The 14,245-nt window shown below is 42.9% G+C and overlaps 1 protein-coding gene across 15 annotated transcripts in view; it reads left to right on the top strand.

The window, feature by feature from the left end:
- Positions 1 to 14,245, top strand: part of KIF9 (kinesin family member 9) — a 53,820-nt gene that overhangs the window by 5,560 nt on the left and 34,015 nt on the right. For 14 of the 15 annotated variants that reach the window (XM_042929153.1, XM_042929152.1, XM_042929143.1 and 11 more), the window contains 6 exons: positions 1,154 to 1,319; positions 3,086 to 3,192; positions 5,742 to 5,966; positions 12,663 to 12,746; positions 12,876 to 12,968; positions 13,740 to 13,887. In XM_042929153.1, the coding sequence (XP_042785087.1) occupies positions 1,154 to 1,319; positions 3,086 to 3,192; positions 5,742 to 5,966; positions 12,663 to 12,746; positions 12,876 to 12,968; positions 13,740 to 13,887 (823 nt within the window). The remainder of the gene's footprint in view (positions 1 to 1,153; positions 1,320 to 3,085; positions 3,193 to 5,741; positions 5,967 to 12,662; positions 12,747 to 12,875; positions 12,969 to 13,739; positions 13,888 to 14,245) is intronic. The other variant, XM_042929151.1, reaches the window with a different exon arrangement.

The following is a 14,245-nucleotide window of genomic DNA, read 5'->3' as shown; positions in this document are numbered from 1 at the left end:
ACCAAACCAGTGAGAGAAACTCTTTTCGAAAGAACTGGAAAGATGTATCCATCCCTGTGTCCCGACCACTGTCCTGACAACCTTTCTGAAGCCCATGACAGGCTTAGGACAGGTTGAGAGAGTTCTATGTTTTCATTGAGCAAACATCTGTGAACCTACATGGGCAGCATGAGGACATTCGTTAAGGGAAGAATCCGAGAGCAAACTGCCCAAGCTTTGAAAGTCTTGACAGTCAGAGAAAAGCTCATGTGCAGCAAATCCTGCAGGACATGGTCTCAGTGAGCACAGAAACACAGAGCATTTCATGTGTGAATGGACAAAGCCCCTCCTCTTGCTTGATCTTACTTTTTCTGCATGTGGCTGTGTGTTGGCTCCTGGATTAGGACAGCCAGTGTAAAATTCTGACAAGAGTCTCTTTACATCAGAAGGCCCCACGGTGAAGATTGGAATCTCCCCTTGACCTAACCCAATATGTTCCTAAACCAGCTGTTGCCTTAGTGGCTTGCTATGGAGAGATCTAAAAGTCTAAAAATGTCTTTAGGAATCTTTGCATCTAAAAAAAAAAAAAAAATGAAATCTTTGCACCTGAAGATATGCTAATTACAAGTGATAGGCACCCTTGATTTGCTATAATACCAGTGAGGAACTGTCTGAGAAGCCAAGAGCCATTTCTGTGGTTATTAATTCATCATTCCTCACAATGCTCCGTAGCATGTAAAAGATGTGGCTCAAGCCCAGGTCTCTGTCACCAAGCCCAGTCTTCTCTCTGGCCTAAGTCAAGGCCTCCCTGTGCTTATTAAATGTGTCTAAAGCTTGTTTAATAAAAAAACATGATAAATGTGCTTGACCTCGTATCATAGATGTGGGAATCAAGCCAAACAGCACCCTGTAACCTAGGGTGACAAGGCCTGAAACCAGTAAGTGCTCCAGTCTCCTGATCCTTCCACCGTAAAGGTGGTGTGGCCTCCCTTCTCCTCTCCCATCCCAAAGAAATCATCTGAATATCAGCCCATGTGTGAGAATCCCTGTTCTTCCTAAAGTTTGCTTCCTCTTATTTTCTCCAGGTCAGGCCTCAGCTATCAGTGAGTTTTTCATACCAGTTTCCTAATACCTAACTAGCTGGCTAACTCTCTCTCTCTCTCTCTCTTTCTAGAGCATTGATATTCACTTAAAAAAAGATACTCGGAGAGGGGTTGTCAATAACCAGCAGACAGACTGGTCGTTCAAGCTGGATGGAGTTCTCCACAATGCCTCCCAGGACTTGGTTTATGAGACGGTCGCAAAGGACGTGGTTGCTCAGGCTCTCGACGGATACAATGGTAATTTAGTTAATTGTTATTAATTGACTGTAAGAACCTGCAGAACCCTTCCTGGAGGAAGAGGTGCAAGTATTTTATGGTGAATAAAATAAAATATAACCTCTTGTGCTAACTTTTGTTTGTTTATGTGTCTATCTCATATTCTTATAGTAGAAAACTTATTATTTGCTTGGTGGTATTGTGGGCATGACTTGATCCAAACTTCTGGGGTCCTATTTTCCTAGGAAGACTAAGTGACTGTGGCTCTCTATAGGTCATGGGGATTGAACTATTATCCTGTTTCAAATCTCTCAAATACTAGTTTGAAGATAATGTCCTGACGAATTTGATGGAGTCCAAATACTTCTCTCTTGACTACCTGCCAGGAGTTATTTCCGTCATTTTACCAGCAAAATAAATCTACTCTTCCTATTTTAGCATAGAGTTATTTACATATAGCATGAAAAAATGGAGTAGAGTTTGATTTTCTTAACAAATGGAAAGCAGCTTTATTGGGAGATTTTTACAAACTAGTTTGGTCTAAGGTTGCTTTAAAATCTTAAGATTTGAAAATCTGTAGAAAGAATCTATCACAGTTTGTAAACTTTGCCCATGTGACTAGAATGACCCCTGTCTGCAAGTTTTAGGTCTTCTGTTTAAAAGTCTCTTTTAAAGTCTGTTTAGTGTTGAGAACTAAACATTGTAATGTATCCCACTTGTGAAACATAGACGTGGTCCTTATTAATCCTGAGGGGATATGGCCCTGAGGAGGTAGAGACAGAGGAACTAAGAAGGCCAAGGAAGTTAAGAGTCTTGGGCCCTGGCTGCTATAGAATTACAAGTGGGCTCTGAGTCCCAGCTGAAGTGACTCCTTCCTGCACATCTGTGCTAATCGGCACTGTTTCTGACCTCAGCTCACAAGCTGAGTTTGAGCCCCGTGTGCAAAACCTACCAATCCCAGGAACTAGAGCATTGGTGTGAAGGCAAATGCTGATTTCCATGGCCCAGTGTTGCCCAGAAGCGGCATTTGGGATGGGGTCTGGCTCAGGTTGGCCAAGCCAGGAGAAAGACCGGATGGGAACCAGAGTCCAGGGTGACAGCATTCTTCGTGTCCCAGAGCCTGGTGGTGACAGTAGACCTAAGAGATGTGAGAAGTGCAAGTGGAAGTCTTCCCAGAGAGGGCCGTGGGACCAGATCAGGACCTGTCATGGTCTGTGTTTGGAAGTGGCTTGGGGCCAACTAGTAGCCCTGTTTGATCCTGTGGGAACTTGCAGTCTGCAAAGAATCCTCACCATCAACAGGAAATTCTCTCCCCACTCCCATCTCTTCCTGGGGATTTTGAAAGCTCTCCTTGTCTCCTGCCTGGCCAGCCCCTGGGAGGCCTACCCCGAGACTCTTGACAGTTCATGGCCTTGCTAAAGAAGGGCTGGAGTTCAATGTTCTATCTCCCTCCTCACCTGTCTAGAAAAATTCCCAGTTCCTCTGTTCCCTGGGATTCCCCACTCTGCTCAGCAGCCCTAGGGTCTGGTCTCTTGGCAGAGGGATCAGTAGAGCACTACCTGGGCCACACATTCAGAGCTGCAGTCTGTGTTTTGACCATTTATGTCCTGTTTCCTTGCCCACTCACCCTGCCCCCCAAGGCAGGAATCCCTCCTGTCCCTGGCTGCTCCTGATGGCCACCTTCGCGCCAGGGTCCAGGCTGGCACCAGGCATGCTGGGGGATAGGAGAGCTATCCTTGGAGCTATTTTCCTGGACATCACCAAGACACGCTTCCAAATGTTTGCAGGTACCATCATGTGTTACGGGCAGACGGGAGCCGGCAAGACATACACCATGACAGGGACAACTGAGAATTACAAGCACCGGGGGATCCTTCCTCGTGCCCTACAGCAGGTAGAGAGAGGGCCCACAGGCAGGGTACCACACAGTTCCCCTTTCTACCACACCTGCTGCTAACCCTAGGCCTGCTACTGGAGACAGGATACACATGGTGGCGGGTGGGGGGTGGGGGGCAGGGTAGTGCAGAGGCCTCAGGAAACTAGGAAACTGGGACTTCAAGTTTCAGGGTCTGACCCAAGCCCATGAGGCACCTATTTCCTCATTGCAAAAGAGGGAGTTGGACGTGCCAACCAGCTTCTTGCTGCTGTGATGGTCTGTGAACCTGTAATTGAGGATTTGGAAGTCCTAATCATGTTCCTGCCTCATTTTAATGAGGGGGATATGGCCTCTTGCAAAGCTTCCTCCCTGGCCTGCTCTGGCTTCTTCCACTGCCACAGCCCCAGAAAGAACAAAGGGAAGAAGCAGGGCCCAACATGAACTTTCAGGATCGAGTGAGTCCTGGGGGTCTGGGAAGTATGACTAAAGACAGTACACAAGGGCCTTCCTCTGGAGTTCTGTGAGGACCTTCTGTTGGAAGGTAGGAGGCAAAGGGCCTTTCCCCAAAAGCGTCTTGAGGTTTTATAGCCCTGTCCTATAAAAAACATAGATGACTGTCTAGTGTATAAAGCATCCATGCTCTAATTTATGAAGCAGTAGCCTTCACATCCCACTGTCCAAGCTTCAGTATCTCGGTATCTTAGATTTCAGTAGTCGAGCCCAGCACTGCCCAGTAGAGACACGGTGTAAGTCACACATGCAATTTTGAGTTTTCTAGTAACCACAGTTTAAAAAGTAAAACAGGAAGGGGCACCTGGGTGACTCAGTTGGTTGGACGCACGACTTTGGCTCAGGTCATGATCTCACAGTTTGTGAGTTCAAGCCCCACATTAGGCTGTGTGCTGACAGCTCAGAGCCTGGAGCCTGCTTCGGATTCTGTGTCTCCCTCTCTCTCTGCCCCTCCCCGGCTCACACTCTGTCTCTCTCTCTCTCAAAAATAAGTAAATATTAAAAAAAAATTTTTTTTAAGTAAAACAGGTGAAATTGATTTTAATAATATATTTTATGTAACTGAGTATATCCAAAATATAATTTACACATATAATCAATATAAAAATTCTTGAAATATTTTACATTATTTTTCTCACACTAAGTCTATGCAGTGTGTATTTTACACTTACGGTCCATTTCAATTTAGACACTAAGTACTTATCAGGAATACTCAATCTGCATTTAGATTTCATAAAATTTACAGTTGAAAAAGTAGATTTATAAACTCAAGTTGTTGCCAACATTCTGAAAAGTTTACCAGTAATTGAACTTAGTGGACATTTTTTAAAGTTTATTTATTTATTTTGATAGAGAGAGAGTGTGTGTGTGTGTGTGCGCACGCATGTGCATACACATGCTGGGGAAGGGCAGAGGGAGAGGGAGAGAGAGAATCCCCAAAAGGCTCCTTGCTGTCAGCTCAGAGCCTGACGTGGGACTCAATCCCACAACCGTGAGATCATGACCTGAGCCAAAATCAAGAGTCAGATGTTCAACTGACTGAGCCACCCAGGTGCCCCTTTAGCAGCTAGTTTTAACTTTCAATTCAAATTAATTACGATCAAGTAAAATTTAAAATTCCATTCCTTATTTGCATCAGCCACATTTCAGGTGTTCAGCAGCCACCTGTGGCTAGTATCTACCGTGTTGGACAGCACTACCCTCGACTGTTAGAGCCAGGTGGGGGCCTCAGGGATCATCCAGCCCAACCCCTCCCTTCATGTGGCAACTAAGAAAGTTAAGGTCCAGAGAGGGGAAAAGACCAGTCCAAAGTCACCACCTGCTCAGAAGTACCAGGAAGGATATTTGGAAGTTATTAGTTGGGAAGGCTGAGTTTTGGCTTGGCTTCTTCTCTTACTAGCTGAGGCCATAGACAAATAATTTCATTGCATGGGCCTTTACCCAGATGGGCATTGCCCCTATCCTTCTTCAATCACAGGGGAGTTGTAAGAATAGGATTAAATAATGGATGTGTAAGAGGCTTATATATGGTGAGACTCCATAAAATGAGGGATCTTCACTCCAGAGTCCTTTCCATTCATCATGGCTGTACAATCTGTTAAGTCAGTCTTCAAAATTCTACAAGATGTGGGGCACCTGGGTGGCTCAGTCAGTTAAGCGTCCGACTTCAGCTCAGGTCATGATCTCACGGTTTGTGGGTTCGAGCCCCGTGTTGGCTCTGTACTGACAACTCAGAGCCTGGAGCCTTCTTCAGATTCTGTGTCTCCCTCTCTCTGCTCCTCCCCCGCTCACACTCTGTCTCTCTCTCAAAAATAAATAAAAACATTAAAAAAAAAAAACTCTACAAGATGATAATAAGTGCCACTCAATGAACTATTAATAGTAATTGTTGATGATGATGACCATTATGCCAGCTAGACTGTAAATTCTTTTAGGACAGATTTTTTTTTTTTTTTTATTGTACTTCTTGATGTTTCCTGCTGAGGTAAAAACTCTCCTAACACTGGTTGGTCATTGGAGTTTTGCTCTTGGTGACTACCGTCCAATATTCCATGTAGGTTTTTAGGATGATTGAAGAACGCCCCACACATGCCATCACTGTGCGTGTTTCCTACCTGGAAATTTACAATGAGAGTCTGTTTGATCTCCTGTCCACTCTGCCCTATGTCGGACCATCAGTCACACCAATGACCATCGTGGAAAACCCTCAAGGGGTCTTCATTAAGGGCTTGTCAGTCCATCTTACAAGTCAGGAGGAGGATGCATTCAGCCTCCTTTTTGAGGTGAGATGACCAAGTCTAAGGATGCCTTCTGCCCTTTCTTCCTTCCTTCCTTCCTTCCTTCCTCCCTTCCTCTCTCCCTCCCTCCCTCACATCCCCCTCCCTCCCTCCCTTTCTCCTTCCATCTCTCTCTTCCTTTGTTCTTTTTTTTCTTTTCTCCCTCCCTCCTTAGTTTTTTTACTTACTTTGATAACCAGAATAAATGTTAATATATGCTCGTTTAACAAGTTCAGATAGTAATGAAAAAATACAGGAACAAAAATTAACATAATTGAAATTGTCAGTTGAAATTTTCAGTTAATGTGAAATCATGGCATTTGTGGTATAGAAAAAAAAGAATTAACATTCTTAGTATATAAAAGCTCTTATAAATCTATAAATTCCTCAGCATATGTTATTCTTTTAAAAGTCATATAGGGGGCACCTGGGTGGCTCAGTCAGTTAAGCCTCCGACTCCGGCTCAGGTCATGAACTCACAGTTCGTGGGTTTGAGCCCTACGTTGGGCTCTTTGCTGACAGCTTAGAGCCTGGAGCTGCTTTGGATTCTGTGTCTCCTTTTCTGTCCCTCCCTTGCTCGTGTTCTGTCTCTGTCTCTCTCTCTCTCTCTCTCAAAAAAATAAACATTAAAAAAATTTTTTTTAAAGTCATATACATTGGAACTCTTATACCTCACTGATGAACTATAAAATGGTGTGGCCATATTGGCAGTATCCTAAAAAGTTAATTAATTTTATCATAGAACTTAGCAAATATCCTAGGTATTTTTCCAAGGGAAATGAAAGCGTATGTTCACAAGCGTATGTTACACAAAGGCTTGTAAGCAAATACTATAGCAGAATTATTCAAAATAGCCATAGACTGGAAATAACCAAAATTCTATCACCTGGTGAATGGGTAAATAAAATGATGCAAAACTATTTAACAATAAAAGAAATGGAGTACTGATATATGCATGCTACAACATAGATGAATCTCAAAAAAATGCTAAGTAAAAGAAATACAGAAGATCACATCCTGTTTGGTTCCATTCATTTGAAATGTTCCCAGTAGCCACATCTTTAGAGATACAAGTAGATTAGCTGGGAGGACGGGGTGGGAAATGGCTACAGATGAGCCCAGGGAACTTTTTGGGTGATGTAACATTTCTAAAACAGGATTGTGGTGATGGTTGCATAGCTCTAAATTTCCTTTAAAAAATCACAAACTGTATACTTAAAACAGAGAATTTTATGCCATATAAGTTATATGTCAATAGAGGCACCTGTGTGACTTGATTAAGCCTCCAACTCTTGATTTCAACTCAGGTCACGATCTCACTGTTTGTGAGGTTGAGCCCCGCATAGGGTTCCACACTGACTGTGCAGAGCCTGCTTGGGATTCTCTGTCTCCCTCTCTCTCTGCCCCTCCCCTGATCCTCTGATCTCTCTCTGTGTGTCTCTCTCGCAAAATAAATAAACAAACAAACATGTTAAAAAATTATTAAATTATATGTCAGTAAAAGTTTATTTAAAAAGTCACATAGGTGGAGCGCCTGGGTGGCTCAGTTGGTTGAGTGGTTGAACAGCCAACTTCAGCTCAGGTCATGATCTCACAGTTGGGAGCTGGAGCCCCACATCAAACTCACTGCTGTCAATGCAGAGCCCGCTTCGGATCCTCTGTCCCCTCTCTCTCTGCCCTTCCCCCCTCCCCTCCCAGTCAAAAATGAATAAACATTTACATATTAAAAAAAAGGTCACATAGGGGTCCTCAGGGTGATTTAAACCTGGAGCCCTTGGATCTACAGGGAGGAAAGAGCATCCCAGGAGGCAGCAATAGAGCATTAAAAAAAATTTTTATTACATTTCTTTATTTTTTGAGAGGCAGAGACGGAGTGTGAGTGGGGAGGGGCAGAGAGCGAGAGGGAGGCACAGAATCCAAAGCAGGCTCCAGGCTCTGAGCTGTCAGCGCAGAGTCAGATGCGGGGCTCAAACTCACGAACTGTGAGATCATGACCTGAGCCGAAGTCAGACGCTCGACTGAGCCACCCAGGTGCCCCCAGCAATAGAGCATTCTTATTGTTGCTCCTGACATTTCACCACGACTAATGGTATTTGCTGTGGGGCTTTGGTGGCTTAAGGTTAAAGAATGTCCAAGTTTGGGAAGAGTTTTTACCATTAATAAGTATTTATTCATACCCTTAGTGGTAACCACTCTCCTGATTTGTAATCATTTCATTGGTCTTCTTTATAGCTTTACCACTTCTAGCATACCATGTATGTTTCCTCAAACAGCATAGTTTAATTTTTTTGAAAACTTTTATATAAAAGGAATCATGTAGGATGAATTCTGATTACTTTTCCCTCTTATCTACTTTTTATGTGAAATTCATCTATGTTCTTGCTATATATTTTTCATTGTCATCATCACTGTATTACATTGGGTGTTAGGTGAATATACTACAAGTTAGTTATCCACTCTCTTTCTTTCCTTTTCTTTTTTTTTCTTTTTCTTTTTTTTTTCTTTTAGAGTGAGTGTGCTCATGAGCAAGGGAGAGGGGTAGGGGAAGAAAGAGAGAAAATCTTAAGCAGGCTCAATGCTCAGTGCAGAGCCCAACACAGGGCTTGATCCCACGACCCTGGAATCATGACCTGAGCTGAAATTGAGTCAGATGCTGAGCCGACTGAGCCGCCTCGGTGCCCCTATCCACTCTACTTCTGATGGACATGTAGGTTTTCCTAGTTTGAGGGATATTTCGTACAATGCCACTGGGAACATTCTTGTATGTCTGCCTCGTGTACATAAGCATGAATTTTTCTAGGTAAAACCAAGGACTGCAGTTATGGGTCATTGAGTGTGTCTTAAACTTTCTTAAGCAATGCCAACTCTTTCCCATAATGGTATACTCCCACAGTGGGTTAGACCTTAAGACCTTAAAATTTTGACCAATCTGGCTGGTGTGTGGTTTTTCCCACTGTGATCTTTGTTTTCTTCTCCCTAATTACTAATGAAGTGAAGGGCCTTTTCATATGTTTATTGACCATTTGGATTTCCCTTCCCATATTTTTTATCTTCTTTATAGATGTCTTTTTTTTTCTTTGTCTTGTTTGCATGAATTCTTTATATACTCTGAAAACTAATACTTTTTCAATTATATGTATTGTGAATATGTTATATTTCCCATGGCTTGCCTTTTTTTCACTCTTTATGTGTTATTTGATGAACAAAAATTCTTGATTTTAGGTTAATTGAATGTATGTAAATTTTTTGTTTTGACTTTCTGTGTAAAGAGCACATAAGAGGATTTTCTTTTAAAAATCCACAGGTAGAGGGCCACCTGGGTGGCTCAGTCAGTTGGGCATCTGACTTCAGCTCAGGTCATGATCTCACTTTTCGTGGGTTTGAGCCCCATGATGGGCTCTGTGCTGACAGCTCAGAGCCTGGAACCTGCTTCAGATTCTGTGTCTCCCTCCCTCTCTCCCTCCCCTGCTCGTACTCTGCCTCTCTCTTAAAAATAAATAAAACATTAAAAAAATTTTATTTTTTTATGTTTATTTATTTATTTTGAGAGAGAGTGAGCAAGCAGGAGAGGAGCAAAGAGAGAGGGAGAGAGAGAATCCCAAGAAGGCTCTGTGCTGTCAGTGCAGAGCCTGATGTGGGGCTCGAACTCATGAACGGTGAGATCATGACCTGAGCCAAAGTCAGATGCTTAACCGACTGAGCCACCCAGGTGCCCCACCCCCAATTTTTTTTTTTTTAATCCACATGTAGAATTCTCCAGTTAAGTCATCTGACCTTGGACTTTTATTTGTTGAGAGGTTTTTGATTACTGATTCATAAATTGGTCTGTTTAGATTTTCCTTTTCATCATAATTCAGTCTTGGGAGTCTGACAGTCTTTATCTTTTAACTGAAGCATTTCATTGCATTTGCACTTAATGTAATTACTGATATATTGGGGTTTACATCTGTCATGTTATTATGTGCTATCTCGTTGTTCCATTTGTTCTACATTTATTTTTCTTACCCGTTTTGCCCCTAATTTAATTTAATTTCATTAATTTATTTTTTTTAATTTACATCCAAGTTAGTTAGCATCCAGTGCAATAATGATTTCAGGAGTAGAATCCAGTGATTCATCCCCTACATATAACACCCAGTGCTCATCCCAACAAGTGTCCTCCTTAATGCCCCTTACCCATGTTTTGCCCCTTTTTTATTGGATATTTTTTATTATACTTGTTTTCCCTTTTACTAATTTAGAAGTTGTATGTTCATTCATATTTATATTCTCTCACTCTCTCCGTTTAGCCCAGAAATAACAACTTGGCACATTTAGTTAATACATACACACCCAAGTGAGTGTATCTAACTAGTGAGATGTGAATAAGCTCTATGGATTATCCAAAGTCAGCTTCTTGGTTTTGATATTGCGCTATAGTTTTGCAAGATATTATCTTAGGGAGAGACTGAGTGAAGAGTACAGGGGACCTCCCTGTACATTTCTTCAAAACTCCTGTGGATCAAAATAAAGTGTCATTTTATCATAATTTTTATTATATTTTACTATAACATTATCATTTTAATTGTGTTATAATTACGTTAAAATGTTTAAAAATAGGGGTGCCTGGGGGCTTGGTCATTTAAGCGTCCGACTCTTGATTTCGGCTCAGGTCATGTATGATCTCACTGCTCATGAGTTCAAGCCCCATGTCAGGTTCTGTACTGACAGCTCAGAGACTGCTTGGGATTCTCTCTGTCTCTCCCTCTCTCTCTGCTCTTACCCTGATTGCTATCTCTCAAAATTAATAAATAGACATATATATATATTTAAAAATAAAACCTCTGTGGTGCGCCTGGGTGACTCAGTCAATTGAATATCTGACTTCAGCTCAGGTTATGATCTAACACTTTGTGAGTTTGAGCCCTGCATTGGGCTCTGTGCTGATAGCTCAGAGCCTGGAGCCTGCTTCAGATTCTGTATCTCCCTCTCTCTCTGTCTTTCCCAGCTCATGCTCTGTCTCTCTCTCTCTCAAAAATAAATAAACATTATGGGGCGCCTGGGTGGCGCAGTCGGTTAAGCGTCCGACTTCAGCCAGGTCACGATCTCGCGGTCTGTGAGTTCGAGCCCCGCGTCAGGCATCTGGGCTGATGGCTCGGAGCCTGGAGCCTGTTTCCGATTCTGTGTCTCCCTCTCTCTGCCCCTCCCCCGTTCATGCTCTGTCTCTCTCTGTCCCAAAAATAAATAAAAAAACGTTGAAAAAAAAAATTAAAAAAAAAATAAATAAATAAACATTAAAAAATTTTTAATAAATAAAAAAATAAAACCTCTAAAAATCTAAAGTTCATGAAAACCTTTTACTTCCTCCTGCATTCTATAAGAACCTTAGGATTGCTACCTTGTCTTTTATGTTTTTGTTTTTTGACTCTGCAGGGGCATCATTATTAATGTTTTATATAGTACACATTCTTTTACGTTTACCCTCGTATTTACCACCCTCATTGCTTTTCCTTTCTTTTCTCCATCACCTTCCACTGGAGATTGTTTTCTTTCTTCTGTTGTATATCCTTTACAGTGAGCATGCTGGTGACAAAGAGTTTCTTGTTTTTTGAAATGTCCTTATTTTACCCTTAGTCTTGAGAGATATTTTTGCTGGGTATAAAATTCTATTTTCACATTTGTTTTCTTCTACCATATTTAAAAAAAATTTTTTTAATGTTTATTTATTTTTGAGAGACAGAGAGACAGAGTGAGAGTGGGGGAGGGGCAGAGAGAGAGGGAGACACAGAATTTGAAGCAGGCTCCAGGCTCTGGGCTGTCCACACATAGCCCGACATGGGGCTCAAACCCAAAAACTGTGAGATCATGACCTGAGCTGAAGTCGGATGCTTAACCAACTGAGCCTCCCAGGTGCCCCTGTTTTGTTCTACCATATTAAAGAGATCATTGCAAAGTTATGGTTTCCATCACTAGTAGTGAGAAGTCAATGTCAGTCTGTTCAATAGTCCTTTAAAAGTATGTTAGTCTGTGCCTTCTGAGAAGCAGATGCCAAGATGGGATTAAATGTGCAAAAAAAATTTTTTTTAATGTTTTTAAATTTATTTTGAGAGAGAGACAGAGAGATTGAGCAGGGGAGGGGCAGACAGAGAGAGGGAGAGAGAGAATCCCAAGCAGGCTTCCCACTGTGACCACACAGCCTGATGCAGGGCTCAAACTCATGAACCATGAGATCATGACTAAAATCAAGAGTCAGACACTTAACTGACTGAGCCACCCAGGTGCCCTGGTACATGATCCTTTTAATGTGCCATTGAAGTCAGTTTGTTATGATTTTGGATTCTGCATTTCTCTATTATTAAAAAAATATTTGTCAACATTTTCCTGGCTATATAACATTCCATTGTACAGATAGACCTAATCATTGGGTATGTAGGTTAATTGTTAGTCAATATTCATGAACATTTTTAAGACTTTTTCATTCTTATTGCTACTTGGCTTTTCAGAAAGCTCTACAAATTCACACATCCCTAGCAGAGGGTGAAAGTCTAGGTCTGGACTCCAATTGGTCTCCCATTCTACTAGTGTATAAATGAGATATCTCTGGAAGGTCTGATTGCAGTAACATGAAATCACTTGTATACCTGTCAGAATAGTTGAAAATAACCCAAATGCTTTATTGTTTTAATTCTTCAAAATGCTGTCTACTTTTCCTCTCCTCTTCAGGGAGAGACCAACAGGATTATAGCCTCCCACACAATGAATAAAAACTCATCCAGGTCGCACTGCATTTTCACCATCTATGTGGAGGTGGGTCTGAGCTCCTTGAATAGCCCAGTGATGGGGGGATGGGGGGGGGCACAGCCCAGTCCCACTGGATCTGCTGCAGACTAGAAGCTTCTCCCTGTGACATCTAACCTCTGTTTGGATGTTTTGTAGGCTCATTCGAGGACCTTATCAGACGAAAAGTACATCACTTCCAAAATTAACTTGGTGGATCTAGCGGGCTCAGAAAGGCTGGGAAAGTCTGGGGTAAGTGGGAGCAGGACATCCCTTCTCAAGCCACAGCCCTGTTTCCTGCACAGTGCCTATGCACATGGGACGTCCCTCATGGGGCATTTGTGCGCCCAGCCCTGAGCTGGGCACAGTGGAGCATGTGGGCATGACCCCATGGAGCTTTGAGGGATGGAATTAGTGGAGGGGAAACAGCTGCACCATAGTTGCATCCTACCTAAGAGGATTTTTGTAAATATTAAATGAGAGGACAGCCCCTAAATTCTTAGCCAGGTGCCTAGCCCCCCATAAGTACTCAGAAAATGCTTGGTGCTGGTAGTAACATTTGTCTGCATATGAGTAGGAGTGTCCACATGAGTCTTTCCATGAGTATTTCAGCTCAGCTATTCATGGGCTTGGCCATGAATTAGTATAAGTATTCACAGAAGTATGCAGTGAGCATTCCTATGTGCATTCAGCTAAGTGTTTGTATGTGTATGATAGTCACAGGATGATTTGCCCAAGTGTCTGCACAAACATTCCTGTGCATATTCATATCGATGTGACTCTTACATGAGAATTCACGTGAATATTCACAGAAGTATTCATATTCCCGTGAGCGTTCCCCTGAATATTTGCATGAGCATTCCTGTGAGTATTAGTATTAGGCCATGATGGAATACAATCCCATGATATTGAGAAAAGAGCTGGCTCTGGAAAGGAGGCTCCGGCCTGGCCACCCACCCACAGTGTTCCCAGTGAGGCAGCCTCCCCATTTGGTGTGAAGTGGAATTGACCTTTGGTTTGTAGTCTGAGGGCCGAGTCCTGAAGGAAGCCACCTACATCAACAAGTCGCTGTCATTCCTGGAGCAGGCCATCATTGCCCTCGGGGACCAGAAGCGGGAGCACATCCCCTTCCGGCAGTGCAAGCTTACCCACGCCCTCAAGGACTCATTAGGTAAGGGCAGGTGAGGGCGAGGTCCATGCACAGGGAGGAGGGCCAGGCCGGGTCTAGCTGCTGCTGGTGGTAATGGAATTGCTCCCTTCCGGCAGCTGGCACTTCCCTGCAACCTTTTCACTGTGATCCCAGACACAGCTGAAAAGGCAGAGTCATGCATGGTCCCCTCTTTCACCCACAGCACACAGTGCTGCTCCCTCAGAAGCTTTGCTTAAACTTTTGCCTCTGTTGGGACTACCTTCTCACTTCCCCTCATCCCTAACCTGGCAGAATCCTTCACAGCCTTCAAGGTGACCAGGTGGAGGGTCTCTGTCATGCCTCCTTCTCTTCCCCCACAGCCTCCCTGACAGAGGAACAG

Source organism: Panthera leo, chromosome A2 (genome assembly GCF_018350215.1).
Source record: "Panthera leo isolate Ple1 chromosome A2, P.leo_Ple1_pat1.1, whole genome shotgun sequence".
NCBI lineage: Eukaryota > Metazoa > Chordata > Mammalia > Carnivora > Felidae > Panthera > Panthera leo.
Note: the sequence above shows the minus strand (reverse complement) of the source record. Positions and strands in the feature narration are given on the sequence as shown.